General features: G+C 40.1%; 1 protein-coding gene across 1 annotated transcript in view; it reads left to right on the top strand.

The window, feature by feature from the left end:
* pard3ba (par-3 family cell polarity regulator beta a) overlaps positions 1 to 18,187 on the top strand; it is a 99,042-nt gene extending 80,855 nt beyond the window's left edge. The window contains 4 exon segments of the mRNA XM_079463406.1: positions 1,668 to 1,776; positions 8,059 to 8,103; positions 8,105 to 8,136; positions 16,544 to 18,187. Of these exon segments, the coding sequence (XP_079319532.1) occupies positions 1,668 to 1,776; positions 8,059 to 8,103; positions 8,105 to 8,136; positions 16,544 to 16,889 (532 nt within the window). The 3' untranslated portion in view covers positions 16,890 to 18,187.
* The last annotated feature ends 588 nt before the right edge of the window (positions 18,188 to 18,775 follow it).

Genomic DNA, 18,775 nt, shown 5'->3' with positions numbered 1-18,775 from the left:
TTTAAATTTCAGTTTGCTCTATTTTCATACAGAAGATTTTGTTAAGGAGTTGCGTTGTTTGAAGATTTTGTCCACCCCATCTTTATACAAATCATTTAAATAAAATTGAGTTCGCTCTGTTTTTATTCAGACATTTGTGTGAATGAGTTGCATTGTTATGTTTTAACATTTAGTTCGGACTGTTTTATTCAAAACATCGCATGAAAGAGTGCTGGTTTTATCCGTCTTGTTTTAGGTACAGAAGATTAGCTGAAAGATTCATTTAGTTTTAACTTCTGTCTGAGCTGTTTTTCACACAGACAATTTGATGTGTAGTGAAAAGCCTTTAAAGGGATGCATGTTAGACGCATGTTAAACAAATGGAGGATTGAAGCTAATTGCTAGCGCTGCTTTCTGTTACACAACACAAGCACTTGTTAACTTTACTGGACTGCAATTTGAACAAGTCGCTCACATCAGCAGGAAACACTCCGAGTCTGTGTAGATAATCTGAGATTGCAGTTCATCTAATCTTTTGGACTCAAAGCAAGGAATGTGATATCTTTACACTTTCTCCAGTGTGTGTGGCAACCCCGTCAAAACCCGCCACATGAAGTGGTGATGACAGGCAGCCGTCAGACGCTTTTTAATTCAAAAGAGGAGCAGGTTGCACCGTTTCTCTCCTTAAAGTTTTCACAAGCGGTGTCCCCTCGTGGTGTAACTAATATGAATATAATTGACGGGTCTCCCAGCAGCAGCTAATGAAACATTGATGGTGTTTCTCATTCAGAGGGTCGTGTGTACTCTCTATCAGAATGGCAGCTTTAATTGCGTTCTGTGGGATTAGATAATGGATGATGTTCCTGCTTTCCGTGTCCTCCAACAGCTTCTAGATCGCAGCCTCGTGTATTTTCAATTATTCTTGACTTTGCAGCATCTGTAGATGAAGTTTCTAAGTTCAGTGTTATGCTATGTCTGCAGTTAATGTTTTTCATATGCTTTCAATCACACTTTTGATACAGTTGTAAACCTGTATATGACACAAGAGAAGATATTTTGAGAAATGTTTTGATCGACATTATTCTTTTGAATTGTCGGGGCGAACTATCTCTCAATATGTTTGAATAAAGAACACATTGTTTAAGAATGGCACTTTGGGGAACATTAAGATTTGTGGAGACGATGGCGCGTCGGGACCAGAATCCACAGGTTTTTCTCCATTTTGAAGTGTTAATGTACCGTTCTGTTAAAGAGAAAGTTGAAGCAATTCAAGCGCTGATTTCATAACGCTTGTCCTGTTCTGAATCAATACATGCCCTGAGGTTACATCTGTGCTTTTATTAAGCTTACTGATGGTGTGTGTGTGTTTTTAACATGGATTATTTAATACACTATTAATACACAATTTCTCTTCAAGCATAGTTTCTTTTATTTAAAACATTTGACAAACCAAATAGCTTATTAAGTTCTAGTGAATGCGCATATAGACACATACTGTTTTAACTGTGACGTACAGTTTCCGCTGGTTAAATGATAGTTTATGAACACAGTATTGTGCGTTTTTAATTTGATCATTTACATTGAAATGATCAAATGTGTTGTGTAGTAAGTTTAGCATGTGTGAAACACTCATTTGATAGGTTGCTAAAGATGTTTTGATGATCTCTCGTCTGTCTTGTGTGTTGCAGTAATGAAAACAGATTGCAGCAAATCAGAAATCAGCTTCAGCAGGTGAGACCCGCCCCATCCTATGATGACCTGACTGCCCGAAGAAGACAAGAGTATGACCCCTCAAGAGTAAGTGTCTCTCTTCCATCCTCCTTTCTTTCTTTCTTTCTTTTTTCTCTTCCACCCTCGTTTTTCTTTCTTTCTTTCGTTCTGTCTTTCTTCGACTATTTGCGGGTAATTATTTCAGCAAGAACGTTCAACATTTGATTAAAGGTTCTTTGGAGCTGAAAAAGGTTCTTTAGGTTATAAAAAGTAGAAAAGAGAAATGCTTCAAGTAAGAACGGTTGAGTGAATGGTTCTTAAGGGAACTAAATAGTTTTCCTGTTTAGCATTTCTGTGAATAATAATAATAATGTTTTTTTGGGATGACGTTCATGTGATAAAGACACATTACACGGGTCTTCGATCAACAGAGCCCTAACTCTTTTAGGCAATAAATTCTGAAATTCCATGTTCTTCAGTAGGAAAACCATGACATATAATTATCCAACATAAAATTAACTTGATGTTTCATGTAAGAATGTCTGTAATTATGACCTCCTGCGGTCGATGATTTTCTAAAGGTTAAGCTTCTTCTTTCACCAATCCTCAGTTTCTCTTTCTTCTGTAAGTCTAAGCGCTTCATGTTGAGCAGAGAATTTTTTGTGGTGTGGTGTATTTTTAGATCCTCATGTTGTGTGGGTGTGGATGTGTTTTTATTGGGCTGTCTGCACTGCCCAGAGCCTAAAACAAGCTGACCCAGCCCTTGACATCCCAGCATTTACACACTGCGCCGCTGGCAGTACAAGTCTCACACATATATATGCTATATACACTAGCATCTGTTTCTATGGGCCGCTATACGTAGGCCGTCCGCCATATTGGAACAGCGCGAGCCGATATAAGACATTTAGTTATTTACATTATAGATATGGTCTCACACATCCGTATCCCGCCGTCCAAAGCAACGCCGCCTCCAAAACAGATAAACGCAGGTGAGACCCGGCCCATCCTGTGATGACCAGAACCAGAAGCTCTTGGATCAATTCCAATTAAATCATCTCGTTCACCATTAAGAACATTACAGTATAAAGTAGATAAAGTTACTGCACTAGCCAAAACCGCTAACTAAACAACGGCTTTAAGGTCCTACGCCTTTCACGGGCGATATATAATTATAAATATAGCAATGCATCATTTTACTTATTGATTGCTATCAAGATGTTTAGAGACGATGTTTAGTCTCGGTCACCATTCACGTTCATCGTGTGGAACGAAAAAGCAGAATCGGCGTAAGTTTGTTCTTTTCTATATTGCAAATATAATCCTGACTATAGGAGAGCAATACAAGTACGAGGAACTCAAAACAGAGTCTTTATTTTGGGGTTGTAATAACGTCATGAGCACTTTCTCAACTCGCCATCTTCCCCGTGGTGCCTTGTATAAACATAAATAAAGCAGTGACAAATGAGGCTTTCTAACATGAAGTTATGAAGACAAGACGGCATTTATTATGCGTGAGAGAGAGAAAATAGGAATAACAAATTTGCTGAAAGAATCCGAGAACTTGAGACGGGCAAAAAGAAAACAGAGGAATGGTACAATTTGGCACGAACCTCTCCTGGTAATAAAAGCGATTTGTGCAGGAGATGGCAGAGGTGACTATCAGCTGTTGTGTTTCAGAGCACTTTAAAACAAAAACTCAATCTAGATTGGAGCTGAAGCTTTCTCAGAAGCGTTTATTAGACCCAGAGCGCCCTGAGCCACACACGCGTCCATCCAGATGTCCAGCACTTCATCTTACAGAGATTGAGGGTAGCGTTCAGGGCTAGGTGGAGTTTACAATTATGGCTTATATGATCATGAGGTCTGCTGGAAAAGTGAACTTCATTCAGGCTTTCCTGGACGGAAGAGATGAAATACTATAGAAGATCTTGAGCTCAGCTCAGAATAAAGATAAAACACTTTTTTTCGTTGATAAATGTCGGCTTGTAAACTCTTGTTAGTTGAATAGAGGTGTTACAATAGTGCAACATGGGCACAAATCTCAAAAACATTGTTGGTGATTCATTCTCGGAGAAATTTTTTTTTTTTAATAAAGTTGATGAAGTTTTGGTGTTGGTGACGTTGATATCGAAAGGCCGTTGTGTAGACTGTTTATAGCTTCATGCTAGCGTTTTAATTCTGCCGATTGTATTTAGGCTTTAAAAATAGCAAATATTGTGTTAATCTGTAAAGATTGTCTTCATAGACAAAACGTGTTAACGTCTTGAACATTTGTTTTTTGCGAAGTCTTTGGGAAAAATGCATAAACTTTCTGTCGAGGGAACCAGCACGTCGCTAACTTCCGTGTTAGCCTACAGAAATACGTCATCTCTGAGGAACTGGATTGCAACACTCTGTCCAACACCCTAGCGACTACAAAGCTACAGTCAATTAGTACTCTATAGCAACTATATAGTAACACCCTGGCAACCACTCATGACCGCGACTCCTGCTGATATTGTGACCGATAGACTGCACATGTCAGTGCTTGTAATTTTAACTTGAGTCCAGTGATTACAAAGTCAAATTAGAAATGCAACCTGCAAAGGTGACACAGGAATTACGAAATAAGGGAAAAGGAGACCTAACGTGTTGAATTACGCTGGATGCGGATGGCTGTTATTCTGATTGTTTTTCTGGCGGTTTGAAATGTGCACTCTGGTCCTGTCAGGTCCAATTAATCCGCCATCTCCAGACGCACACGCGAGCTTGACAGACTTGATCCGTGACGGACGCCTGTAAAACGATTGAGCGACACCAGCGAGGTGGCTTTCCACAGACCTCACAAATAATCCAGACTCCTAAGCCAGGTGCCGGAGATGTCACAACACATCACCGTTGACTTGTAGAGGAAGATTAAGACTGAAAGAAAGAGAGAGAGAGAGACGGACAGGGAGTGAAAGACCATGACACGTTTGTGCTCGAGCAAACGGATCACAACTGCAGGAAGATCGCTCAGATGTTTGTAGCTGTGGTCTTTGTGAGAGAACAGTCAATGGTAGTCTGGAAAACCAAGAGAAAGGAATTTTGGGAAAGGAAGACGTCCTATTTTGTGAGATACTCTGATGTTGCTTCTCGTGTTATTTGTTCTGTTTATTTTGTTTTATGAAAACAAAGAAAATGATTTAACAGTGTGTATTGCAACCAGGTGAACACGGCTGGAAAAATCACCTGTGTATGAAGAGGTCAGCAGACTCCTGCGGTCTTGCTTCTAAATGACCCTCTCTAAATGCTTTCACCATCTGCTGCTAACAAGTGTTGGGCGTCTGGGTGGCATGACCGTGGCTTTTCAGGGGACATTAGAGGGCAACGGGCCGTGGCAGAATCGCATCAAAGATCCGCATGCCGCACACGCCACGTAGACTCCAGAGAGAGAGCGATGGGATGACCGTTGTTCATACGACATGTTTACTTTATCGGTGGAGGAAAGAACAGGCTAGACAAGAAGAGGAAAGTTTGATGTTGATGTGAAGCAGCTTAAAAATGGATCAAACTGATGAACAGACTCACTTGATATGAGTTTTATTTCCGTTCTTTTTGCAGGATGGTGGAGTAGTCAGACTGATCCTGAATTGTAAGCCCTGTTTTTTTTTTTCAAGGATTTGGTGTGAAAACACAAGCAGTCAGTTGTTTGGTAAAGTTTGAGTACACATACACGTTCAGCAGAAAAAGTGACTAAGCACAGCTAGCAGGCACAGCGATCACAGCTTGAGCTCCGTGACAAACCCTGAGCCGGTTTGGGTTTGCTGAAAAATCACTGATTCCTGTTGAAGTCCGACGGCAAAGCTTCACTCGAATTCCCTTCACAAGAGTCTGAGCCTGAATCCATAGAATCTCATCACACTTGTACATTTGGCAGACGCTTTTATCCAAAGCTACTTGCATTATACTATACATTCGTAGTATGTGCAATCTCTGGGATCGAACCCATGACCTTGATGTTGCTAGCGCCATCCTACAACCACTGAGCTACAGGACAGAAAAAAATGATGATAACCAAAGTTACTGAGGAATTTTTATTGACCCCCTAGTTTTGGTGGTAGTTTTGCATGTATAGCATGTGTGCGCACCTCACTGACTTCCACACTGCTTTTCCAAAAATGAGATTTTGGTAAATGCAAAATCTTCAAGATATGGATCATTACGACACTCAGAACTAGATTTCAGGCGCGTGTGTTGGAGCAGTAAAACGAGTGAACTCTCTTATCACACTGTTTGGCCTGTTTGACCATCCGCACATTTTACCTCCAGGTAATGACAGAAGCCAAACATCTTTTTTATAAATCGTCTGGTTGATGGACTGATATGTCTGAGAAACACTGAAGTCTTGTCCTCTCTTTTTCTTAATAAAAGAATTAAGGGCTAGTCAAAGGAGTTATAGATATTAGCATTATTATGTTAAGTTTACAATGTTTACATATTTTAGTAGAGGGTGTTTTTTAGACTTCTCATTTGAGTTTCAACTTAGTCTTCGTTTCCTTTCTTTCTAAATTTGATCAGAAAATGTTGTCAATAATATTGACTTGATAAATTTGATTTCTGACTCATTTTGTCAGGAGAAATATCTGAGAAATATCTCATTGATGTCTATGCTAAATACTTCTAGAGATCTTCTCCTTTTTCTTCGTTAACGTGTTTGAGGCACAAAAGCATGTAACTATGAATGACACAATGTAACAATTTTTACAAAAGTTGGGTTTCGCTTTAATTCTTTTAGTTTAAAACGCTGAATACGAAAATCACATTATTTGTTTTACCATCAACGCTACTCACAAAAACTTTATCACACATTTATAAATTTCGGTTTTATTATTCGTAGGCAGAACTTATGTAACATAACACTGAGCTCAACAGTTTTACATAAGTTACTAAAAATGAGTCGTCAGCAACACAAATGTGTCACACTGTGTTATTGATTCACCAAGTCTCATTGAAACGTGGTCATCGTGCCCTACATGTTATGCATGTCTGTCTAATGTAAATACATCCGTGTTCTGTATCTATGACATCCGTATTTGTTTTTGAAAACGTTTGTAGTGTTGTGAGTGTTTGCCGTCCCGGTCCACGTCGCGAGCACAGCATTACGTTTCTGCATTCACAAACGCACACTTCATCTGTCCACACGGCCATTTTGATCTGATAACAGCGCTGAGAAGACTGGAATGGTTTTTGGCAGCTCGGTTGCCATGGTGCCCCCATTTCCCCGTTGGTGAGGTCTAGCAGGGTTGAGCAGGTTTTGTTGATCCTTTTCGACCCACGTGGTTCAGCTAGACCAGACCACCAAGTAAGCCGTGGCAACGTTTCAAATTCTCTCTCCCTCTGTTGGAGTCGAGCTCCTGGCGCCGGGCCCACGACTTGTCCCCTTTTGCCTTAAATGCTTATTAGCCGGTAAAGATCAATGGCACGCGATAACATCTGCGGCCAGTGGGGGGAAACACGTGAGTATTGTAGAATATTCAAAGTTGATGGAGTCTCTTGTGTTTTGTAATAAACCTCCCCAAGGAGGTAACTAGCTAACATTTCAGCGCATTGACGTCTAGAGATTTTACTCCAAGATGTGCTGAATGTGTTCAGATGTGGAGGTCACAATAAATTACAGACACATGCTGAATGTTTGGTGCTGTCACAAGTTTATTATAGCTGCTGTTTTTGTGTATTATAACTTATATGGAAAGGATATTTGAGCAGACTTAATCGCTAAGTAGCAAAACAAAGTTCAAGTCAAAGTTTAAGGCAGATAATAAAACGAAAAAAGGTGAAAACCAATGGACAGACGTTGGTCAGAAAGCGTCCTTTAATACCGTCATCTGTAACAAAGGTCTTGACTGATTCCCCGTGTGGCCGGAACAGACGTAAGAACGAATGAAAGGAACCGATAAAAGCAAGCAATTGTATATGGTTTTGATCATTGTCCACGCGCAGCACTTCTTATCTTCCCACAATCGTATCTCGCATCTCTAAACGTGACCTTTAACGGCAAACACACGCCGCTTTCTTGCGCTCGTGCCGTGGCATTCGATCCCTGCGAGACGTTTTGTTTAAAGATGGCACTTAGCATGCAGGGTTGTGCACTGGGGCGGCAGTCACACGGGTGTTTAGAACCGGCTCGTTGAGATAAATGCCACCGTTTTCCTCGCGGACGAGGTGGAAATGAGCTCTCTTCTTTACATAATGCCTCTAACCTTCATCTGTCACACACGGCAATCCCAGAATCCCACCGCGATCATATGAGACTGACATTAAACATTGTGGGTGGGGCTACTGAAATGACGTCAGTGTTAAAAACTTTTCACATTCTGATGTTGGTTTCCTCTTGTTTTTTTGCAGATCAGAGGTCCCGACCCTAGAATGACTCCAAGATACAATGATGTATGATGTAGATCGGATGTATGCGTCGGTGCCCAGGTAAGACCTGTGTGTTTGTGTACTTTCACATGTGTTTACATGCTTTGTGTAAGAAATATTTGCTGCTTTTAAAGACTGCACAACTACGACTAACAGAAGACCACACCCTTCCTAGCATTCATGGCGTTTCAACCTTCTGTCACTCGTTGCTATCTTGCTGCTATTTTGCCTCTTTGAAACGCCTAACAACTGGTCAACCTGATAATAAACCAGTTTAAAATGTGTCGTATTGCCTAAAGGGCCGTTCATACCAAGGATGATAACAACGTTTTTAAGAATCTCCATTGACTCGACCAAAGTCATTTTTATTCCTACTATGGGGACCAACTATTGCCAAACCTGGCCCGCCAATCACCTTCACCCGGCCCGCCTTCACATTTCAAATAAGTGGAGAGACTTTTAACTACAAAACGCTGCTTCATTCAATACAAAAGTAATATTCATAACAATACTGACGTTTTCTAAAGCGATTTGATCGGTCTGTACAGAAAACGTATCTTATTTGCAACGTTATAATGGGCAATCCACAGCCACAGGGTTTCAAAACGCATCTTGGGCCCTTGAAGGTTACTGCAGGAAGGGTACACCACGTGAACAGTTGTTGTTTTTATTGCAGCATTCATTACCTATGTATGATTTAAACAGCACAATTTAGGAAAACAGGTGTTCATCTCCCTCCAGAAGAGTGCGATTGGAATTCACCTGAAGATGGGATAATCAGATCGAACGATTCTTTTTATAAGACCCCAGTTTAACGTCACATGGGGAAGGGATTACTTTTAGCGCTTTTGACTTTCATTGATTTGAGTTTTATTGCTTCAACCAAATATATTCATAAATAAATGAACGGCAGAGTAAACTAATGCATCAAGGAATATCAAATACAATTTAAAAAAGACAATATCTCTTTAAATGAAATATCATTAAAAGCCACATGCAATAGCTGACTGCATGTTTTAATATATGAGCAACAGTATCAAAGGAACAAAATGCAATAAATAACAGAAATACAAATTACAGAAGAAGTGAGGATATGGGTTTAGAGTCTGGCCCTCAAGGAAAAGTAGTTGAAGACCCCTGGTAACATGCTCATGCATTCTGACTTCTTAACACTGTTAAACCTGCAGGCTTCTCTTGCTTAACATGGTCAACTTTTTCAAAAACGAGTATGACGTAGTATTTCTGAGCCTGATACTCCAACTCGTTTTGGAAAGTATTTTTTTTACAAGTCTGGATCCCTGTTTAGTAACCGGGATCTTGTTCCTTTTATTGGGCAACTCTCCCTGAAAAGCACGGCAAGGCGAAAGAGCCCGTCCATGGGCCCGCCAACCAACGTGATACCCGCTTGCTATCAAGGTTTGCTCGTTGCGATAGTGAAGCTAAGGTGTGTCTGATATCAGTGAAGGATGTTGTACACGGTGGACATATCTTAAATCGTGCCGATGGACAACAATACACGCTGAGTCTGAACATGTGATCAGAGAGCATCTACGCTCGGAGTCGATGCAGACTTCTGTTGTTTTCTTTAGTTTTGTGGTTGTGTGCTTGGCTTTACAGTCAACAAATGCATAAAAGGAAGAGGAAGGCGACATCATTTCTCTCTCACACAAACTCCTTCTAATCCTCTTTCAGCCCACTAATTAAATCTGGAGTGTTTGCCTTCCGAGAGCTTTTCTCATCCCGGAATATTCACCTGATCCGCTCCCAGAGGACTGGGATCCAGACCGGAGGCTGGGAATGCTAACCTGGCTCCCGTCCCAGTGCTTAAGTGTTTCAATCATTCCTCGACAGGAACACACACACAGATATGACCAAAGACTCGACGGTGACCATCTGAACTCGAGGAACGCTCGATGTGATCAACATATGAAGAACAAAATTGCAAAGCAGTTGTTTTTGGTACCATGTTCATGAAAACTGTAGCTTTCCTGTGGCTTGCAACGCCAAGGTTATGGGTTCGATCCCAGGGGATTGCACATGCTCGGAAACAAATATGGTATAGTATAAAGTATAGTCACTTTGGATGAAAGCGTCTGCCAAATGCAGACATGTAAATGTAATGCGTAATATTATGACTCGGCTCGTTGGAATGCTTGATTCTGATTGGCCGGTCGCGGCTTTTGCGGGTTCATTATTCCCAGATAACAACCGCTGAAATCTTATAACGCACAATAACCCAGATGCTGCAATTCATTTTGACAGGTACAGTTTAACACAAACGATGCATATAAATATCTCTTTAATTGGCGTGCAAGCAAATTGCCTGTTCGTGACATTTGAATGTCGTTTCTTAACTTAAAACCGAAAGTTTTCGGCTTTTCCTTGTGGCAAGTCTTTTTAAAATCACATGTCATGTCCAGTTCTTTCTCATGAAGCAGGTAGCCGTGTAATAAGCGGTATAATGTACAAGCTGCTTCACGTCAGGTCCTGATCACACTGTCGGGGATTATTTCTGTACATCATCCCTCACCGGTGGTACGTCGATTTATACCCAAATACTGAATGATTCTTATAGTTATCATATATCACATATCAAAATGTGCTGCAATCTCTTAGTATTGTGTAATCTTGCTCGTCCTGAAACAGCAGCGAAGCCCCGCAGCCCGACGTATTCATGAGAACGGACCATTTCAATGAGATGAAATATATTTCAGGCTTGAACTTTGTGCCGCTGTTCCCCCGGGCGCTCATTTAAGCCAATTTCCTTTCAAATGACTGCACCTCCATACATTAGCATATCTCTCTCTCGCTCTCTCTCTCTGTCTCTCTCTCTCTCTCTCTCTCTCTCTCTCTCTCTCTCTCTCTCTCTCTCTCTCTCTCTCTCTCTCTCTCTGTCTCTCTCTCGCTCTCTCTGTGTGTCTCTCTCTCTCTGTCTCTCTCTCTCTCTCTCTCTCCTCCCTCTCTCTCTCTCTCTCTGTCTGTGTGTCTCTGTCTCTCTCTCTGTCTCTCTCTCTCTCTGTTCTCTCTCTCTCTCTCTCTCTCTCTCTCTCTCTCTCTCTCTCTCTCTCTCTCTATGTGTGTCTCTGTCTCTCTCTCTGTCTCTCTCTCTCTCTCTCTCTCTCTCTCTCTCTCTCTATGTGTGTCTCTGTCTCTCTCTCTGTCTCTCTCTCTGTCTCTCTCTCTGTCTCTCTCTCTCTCTCTGTCTCTCTCTCTCTCTCTCTGTCTCTCTCTCTGTCTCTCTGTCTCTCTCTGTCTCTCTCTCTCTCTCTCTCTCTCTCTCTCACTCTCTCTGTCTCTCTCTGTCTCTCTCTCTCTCTCTCACTCTCTCTGTCTCTCTCTCTCTCTCTCTCTCTCTCACTCTCTCTGTCTCTCTCTCTCTCTCTCTCTCTCTCTCTGTCTGTGTGTGATTCAGTAGGAGCAGAAGTGCTTGTTTTGGTCTTTTGGAGAAGTTGCTCGGGGCTGAAAGTGATCGCTTCAAACAGTGTCACATCGCGTGTGCCGCAGGGACAGATTTTATTCTGTGTTCGTCGTAGGAAACGTAATTCAAGTCATCCTTGTTCGCGAGGTCTTGATGGGGTGGCGGCTTAGTGGTTAAAGCTCATGGCTGGTAACCGTACGGCTGCTGTGACGTCGCAGAAATAAATCCGCTGCCTTGGTCGTGTGCGATCTGAAAGCTTTTTTTTCTTTGTTTTGATTGATGAAGCTTTTGCTAGGGACTTAAATAATGTATAAAGTTTCCTTTAGAATCGCTGAGAGACGATTCTGTTACCTGACCTTTAAGAAAACCATTTTACTTTTTGGTTTTTGTTTTGATATGTGTGAAGCATTAAACAGGCAACTACATGACAAGGTTACGTTTTAGAAAACATTTCACTTCTTTTCTGAAGTTTAACATTTACATTTTCCTTCTAAACTTTTTTTCCCTTTCCAAAGGTTTGTTTTGTTTGATTTCACAACATCCTTTCTCTCTCTTCTCACGTTTAGTATAAAGTATAAATACTTTGCTTCTGAGGTCATCATATTTGCATACAAAAGATTGATTTCCCTCAGAGTTGAGCCTCGGTAGGAAGTGGATCTCTGGCGTTTGATTGGATAAAGTTGATATGAGGACAGGTTAGACAACAATACAACATCTGCAAATAGAGACTCTGTTGTGTACAGTTTAGACCCCCATGCGTGTGAACGTACACAAATCCTTTCAAAACAGTTCCTGAATCCAAAGTCATCCATATTAACTCTCAACAGCATCTTCTCAAAGGAAGCCAACAGTTGTTGCCAGTGAAGAATATCTCGTGAGAACATTGTGCTATGGGTTATGATACACTGGGTTATGATTACAAGTATTTGTTTATTTAAGATCTTGTGGTTTTGCCTGCATGTTTTCATTTAGATTATAAAGCAAGACCGTGGTTTTCTTTGTTCATTCATTTCGCCAAAAAAACCAGCAAAAGCTCTTCAGCGCCGTGACATCTCGCTCTGTTTTTTATTGCGTTTTGGCTTCGTCTGCCGTTTCGCTTCCAAGTAAATAAAGCGCAGCGACTGTGTTTTGCTTTAACATTGTTTGCCTTGAAATACAGTGGAGGTAATGAAATCAGTGTTTGGAAATGAAACTCTGTTATTCTGCTTTTGCCTGCATCAGCTCTACATGAAATACACAACTCTCTGTCTGTCTATCTATACCTCTGTCTGTCTTTAGACCGTCATTATTTGATTGTGTAATAATAATTCAATAAAAGATTTGACGAATTTTGTTTTGTTCATTTGATTAAATAAACTATTTGTTGAATGGGTCCTGCAGTATTGACGCATTAGGGGTTGGGTTGCGTTTGGTATCGCAGTCTAAATTCAAAATATTGGAGAGAAGAGTTTAGCCAAGTAACACTTCCTCTCTGTTTCTTTAGATTGTTGTCAGAAATAATCTACACATGCGTCTGTTGTTTGTGAATGTGAACTGGAAGTTCAGTGCAGTCCATGAACTAATGCATGTGCAGTAAAGCTTGTATTCACTGTGAAACCGTCTGTCTGTATATCTGTCTTTATACCTGTCTGTCTCGGTCAGTCTTTGTCTGTCTATTTATCTCTTTAACTCTTTGTGTTTAAATGTATCTATCTATCTATATCTGTCTGTCTGTCTAATATATGTATGTATCAGTCTATGTTTGTCTATCTGTCCGCCTGCCTGCCTATCTATTTGTCTATCTATATATCTTTCTTTCTATGTCTGTCTGTCTATCTATCCGTCTGTCTGTCTGTTTGTATATGTATCCATCTGTCTATAGATCAGTCGGTTTGTTAAAATGTCTGTCTGTCTTTCTGACTGCTTATCTATCCCATCCATCTCTGTCTATCTGTCAGTCCACTGGTCTATCTTTCTTTCTTTCTTTCTTTCTTTATATTTACTAACCTATCTACTGTCTGTATATTGTATAAATGACCCCAACCCATCATTTTTCTGCCTATAGATGTGAACACACACACACCCACTGTAGTTTCCGGATCTTGTTTTTGGAGTCTGAGTCAATTCCTTAATCCATCTCCACTTATTGACTGGTCACAAGTTCATCCTGTTACTCACAATTCAACACACCCTCTTTTGTTACCCGTCAACCACCAGCTGTTTGGCATTGTGTGCGTCTCTGGAGGGAGACACACGAGTCGAGGTCAAATCAGGAGCCCAAGGAAGAATTTCCTTCCGAACCTCTCAGGGCAGGTGCAGAGAGTCACGCTCGGATTTCTCAACCCCCCCCCCGTAAGACGGAAAATATGTTAGCGGACCGCTCGCTCGCTCGGACAGCGGCTGGAGTGTTGATGAGTGCTGGTGTGAGAGAGATGGATGGCTCAACTTGTCGTTACTTAGTTTTTTATCCACGCACGCCATGTCCACCCACCGTACGGTTTCATGTCTGTTCCACAAACAAACACACACTTGCGTTCTCCATCACGTGTTGTGAATGTGAATTCATAATTCGTGTGGTGTTGGAGCTTTTAGCCGTACACACCTCAAACACATCTGGATCTCACACGGCTGTGACTCTGTGGGCTTTACTCTGGGTCACGGGGTCAGCGGTAGGGTACGGCCGCAGCGAGCGTTACACACTTGTTTGTGTCCGTCCCAGCGGTGTGTGTTTAAGTCTGCTTTAATCCTCAGCTGCTGGAGAAGTCTGCAACCCATCGCTCTCCTCATTACGGCTCATCTAGCACGCTAACCTCTGGGCTTATCTCACACTGTAATCTACATGCGCTGTGGTGTTTATTCTAGTGTATATGGGGGATGAATTATGTATCGTATATTTTACAGTTCATACCGAGTAAATCACATACTCTGTTTCGGTTTATTTTGATTAGCATTTAGCAATATATTTTATTTTTAACTTTTGCGCTTTTATCATTCGTATATCTATTTATTTATTTTATGTTACGTTTTTATTTTAGTAAATAATTTTAACGTCTCGTCTTACACTCAAAAATATTTCTAAGGACAATGTTTTTTCATCTGGTTTACAATTTTCAAATAATATGTAGGCTAATATTTATTTCCATTCACTGACAGAAATTGTCAAGTTTTAGATTATTTTAGTCTTCGTAAAGTAAAACAGGTGTGGTGTAAATCGGGTATGTGTTATAAATGATAATGTAAACTGGATGTGTAATATGTACTACACAGCATTACATAAATGTGTTATACTCTGTCATATGCTACAAACAACTGGTCTTGATATCATGAAATATAGCGACAGTCTTGATATTGTGTAAAATACTACATACATGATAATATCGTAAATTATTCAGCATAGCTGCTGCATTTATTTAACATTTTGCTTTAGGAGCCTTTCTTTGAAAACCGTAAAATTAACTTAATTTAAGATGAATTTGACTGAAAACATCATCTTTCATGAATGATTTCCAACAGATACCATGATAATATTGTTATCGTGAATTCTGGGCATGATAACCGAATATTGTGACGGCCATAAACTCTCTCTCTCTGCCTTCCTGCTCTATTTCAAGTGTAATTTACTCGATTTTATGAGTGTTATTGTCTGGCAATAGATTATTAATAAATGGTAATAAATTATTTAATATATATATAATCTGGTATTTTGACCCAACCAGTGTATATATGAGTGTAGTGTGCAAGTAGTGCATGTAATGTTTTGGGAATATTGTAGTGGGTACATATCATCATAAAAATGGATAATGTTTAACTACTGGAAGAGATCACAATCGTAAGGTTTGTGTACAGTGAATCTTTAAAGGGTTCATTCCCAGAGATCTTACAAACATACAGTCCTGTTAAATCGACAACAATGAACTGTTAGTTTACAGTAAACAATACATTACTCTTCATAGAGGCTCTTGAGCTCTTGAATTATGAGCGCTGTCATTAAAGAGGTTCGATAAAAACTAAATGAAATGCACTGCTGTTGAAAGCACAATAGTTTCTTTGTAATATTAGTCTGAAGCCTTTAGTCTGGGTGTGTTTGGGATTTATCTGTTACCAGCATTTAACACACAGTTTCTGTTTCAGTTCTTGGGTGGTCAGCGATGACAGACGCACTACATACACTGCTGACGGATAATACACACACACACTTTTCTGTTTGTATGTTTCTGTGACAGGTGAAATAGTGAACACACTACAGTTGTGCCTTGGAATGAACTTTTATTAAACATCAAACGTTCTGGCCTGTTCAACACCGGATTTGATGTAACGTCCTAGTGTTCATTTTCTGTGCTTACCGGAAGTTTGATGGACAATAGATGGATGCAGTACTTGGGTGAATAATATAGATCGTAACCCATTGTTTAGTAAAGACATAGTTCAAGGGATAGTTCATTGAATTTAGTATTGATTTATTCATCGTCATGTCATGCAAACCTGTATATGGCTCTTTCTTCTGTTTAGTGTCCGGTGGTTTTGTGTCCATACAATGGAAGTCAATGAAGGGAAAATATGTTGTTTTGTGTTCTGCAGAAGAGAGAAATGATCAGATCATTTTCATTTTGGGTGAACTATCCCTTAAAATCTTGCAAAAAGGTAATTGACATCTACAGCGTAACATGGTGAATTCCATCTCAAATGATTTTTGAAATGTATGTGAGGCATTAAATGCATAAAACAACTTGTGAGACTTTGTGAAGTTTACCGTTATAATCAAACTTCACAGTCAGGTTACCTTGAATAACACTTCCCTTTTGCATTCATATAACATTGACCTAAAACCCTGATATTGATGTAAAGAAAGTTAATGGATGCGTGTCAGTGACTCAAATGCATTTCTTCTTTATAATAGCATCCATTAACTTTAATCTCTAGATCAGTTCCATTTATTGTTGCTGGCTTGTATGAACCTTTGCTGTATTCATATATTTATCAATTTCTTTGGCCTTTACAGCTCTAGATTTCACAGAATTCAATTTACAAACGCACCGTCATCACACCCTCTCTCTATTCTCTCAATTTCAGGAGAATGCAAATGGACGACCAACCGAACCAGAACTGGGCCGGACAGAGAGATCCAGGCCATTACCCAAACCCGTCCTTTGAGTACCCCAGTCAAGATGGCTATCCTTCTCACTCGGGCCGTTTGCCCGTACCTCGTGTCGACGGGCCGGCTGGCTTCTACCCTTCATCTCCTGCACTCCAGAAGGGTCCCATCAGGCAAGACGTCCCACCGTCTCCCAATCCAGGTGCCCGAGCGCCACCGAGATACGAAACACTGAGCCAAGGTCCCGATCGCTACGGGCCGTACGGTGATGAACAGTACCCAGATCCCCGACAGAAGAAGAACCCAATGATTGGTGCAATCTAGAAGAAGAATTAGGTTTGATTTTGACAAGGACTTCAAAGACTGTCAACTGGTTTCATTAATGTGAACATGAGGTTACTAAAATCGATTTAGCTAGTTAAGTCTGTGGGTAGTTTATGATGTCAGGCATTTTATACGATTGTTTTAATATTTTATATATAAGTGAGATGGGATGTCGTCTATGCACAGTCCTGAACATTAAACTGGAGTCGGTTTCATTTGAAATGTTCGCTCGTACCTTCGTAATAATGCACGTGGGGTTTGTTTGTATATAAGTACGTATTTAATTCACGATGGCGCATAAATATGTTTGGTGTTGTCATGTGATTGGTATGGCCAGTGCCTGTAAAGTTTACTCTTCGTGGTTGTTTTATTCAGAACGTATCAATAGTTTCCTGCAATATTATTTCGAACAATTTTTTATTTCATTAATATGAGTTGCTTTACGATTTTCTCCAGTGTTGTTGGTTGATATATCAGGTGCCTTACGCTAACTTGACTTTCCACAGAGTTTTGTTTTGATTAAAACTCACAACGTGTCCTCTGGATCTTTAAATGTTTTGTTGCTCTGCTCGGATGTAACTCTTCATTTACTCGTCGTCCCAAAACTCTCCTTTAACCATTAGCCCATCATTTCTAATCAGTGATGAAATCCTGAACTTTGTCGACCACCACGTCCCTATTAATTTATTCAAATCATGTGAAATGATACCGGCAGGATGGCAACACTTTTTTCCTTCCATTAACCGTCCGCGTCGTCTGTCTCGTCGTAATCCTGGTCTGAAATGCTGCCCCCTAGGTGCAATAATACACAGAATTCCCTTAACACATTGCACAATCTTTGTGGTTGGATCAGCAGAACTTATAAAAACAAGTCCAAAGACGCAGTCGTAGTCAGAAGAAACACAGACAGTCAAACCAGAGAAGCGATTTAAAAACAAACACAGTTTTTGCAAAATGTCACTTTATGATCAGTTCTCGCACAATTGTACAGATCGGAAATCAAACGCTTTGCAGTAAAATGGCCAGTTTGACGCTTAAGATGCTGTCTGTCTAAACTCTGTGAACAGGATACATGAAGTTTTGTGTCTTTTATCTGTAATGTTGTCATTTTTACTTGATAGTCAAATGTTACTCTAATCATGAATTGATCATCTGCAAAATTTGTTGATTTATATTTCTTTTTTATTTTCTTTGAATGTTTATTGAATCTTTTTTTTAACTTTTAACCTTTAATAATATTGGATTTTTTGTTTTCCCAGAATGTTAACATGATACATAAATACCATGTATGCACACCACACTTGAATGCCTTTGTGTGTTTTCATATTTTTTCTTTTTTATCTGTTGTGTTTTTAATGAAGGATAAGTTATGTAACAAATAACTTTGTTATTACAGTAATATTTAAATGTTTAGGTGGATATGATGGTGTTCTGTATCCGTCGTACTCTTGTAGAGTCGTATAGCTCCATACGCAAGTGCATTATAGTGATGTCTAAGTGAGTGTACTTATCTGCCATTACTGATAATTACTCTTGTTGATTGGCTGTAATTCATTTCCCTCCCAATGAAGCCATGGAAGACTGCGCTGGAGTTATTACAGCCTCATTTACCTACTTGGGAAATCTTCTTTGGGAATTAAAGTGTTTGCATATCTGGAGAGAGTCTCTCAGTTAAATGAACCCACAGATGGGAGCCTTACAGAAAAAATGCATGAATTTCGCGTGTGCAAAATGACACGTGAAAGGTGGTTTTGGGATATTTGAGAGTGAATTTCATGTCAAGTCATAAGTGAAACCCCGAGGGATTGTGAGATAAACCTAAAACGTTTTTTGTGTAATGGGAGAAACATTGCGAATAGATGAAAACATTTATAAAGAAATAAGAG

The sequence above is a fragment of the Barbatula barbatula genome (assembly GCF_947034865.1).
Source record: "Barbatula barbatula genome assembly, chromosome: 8".
Classification (NCBI taxonomy): Eukaryota; Metazoa; Chordata; class Actinopteri; order Cypriniformes; family Nemacheilidae; genus Barbatula; species Barbatula barbatula.
Note: the sequence above shows the minus strand (reverse complement) of the source record. Positions and strands in the feature narration are given on the sequence as shown.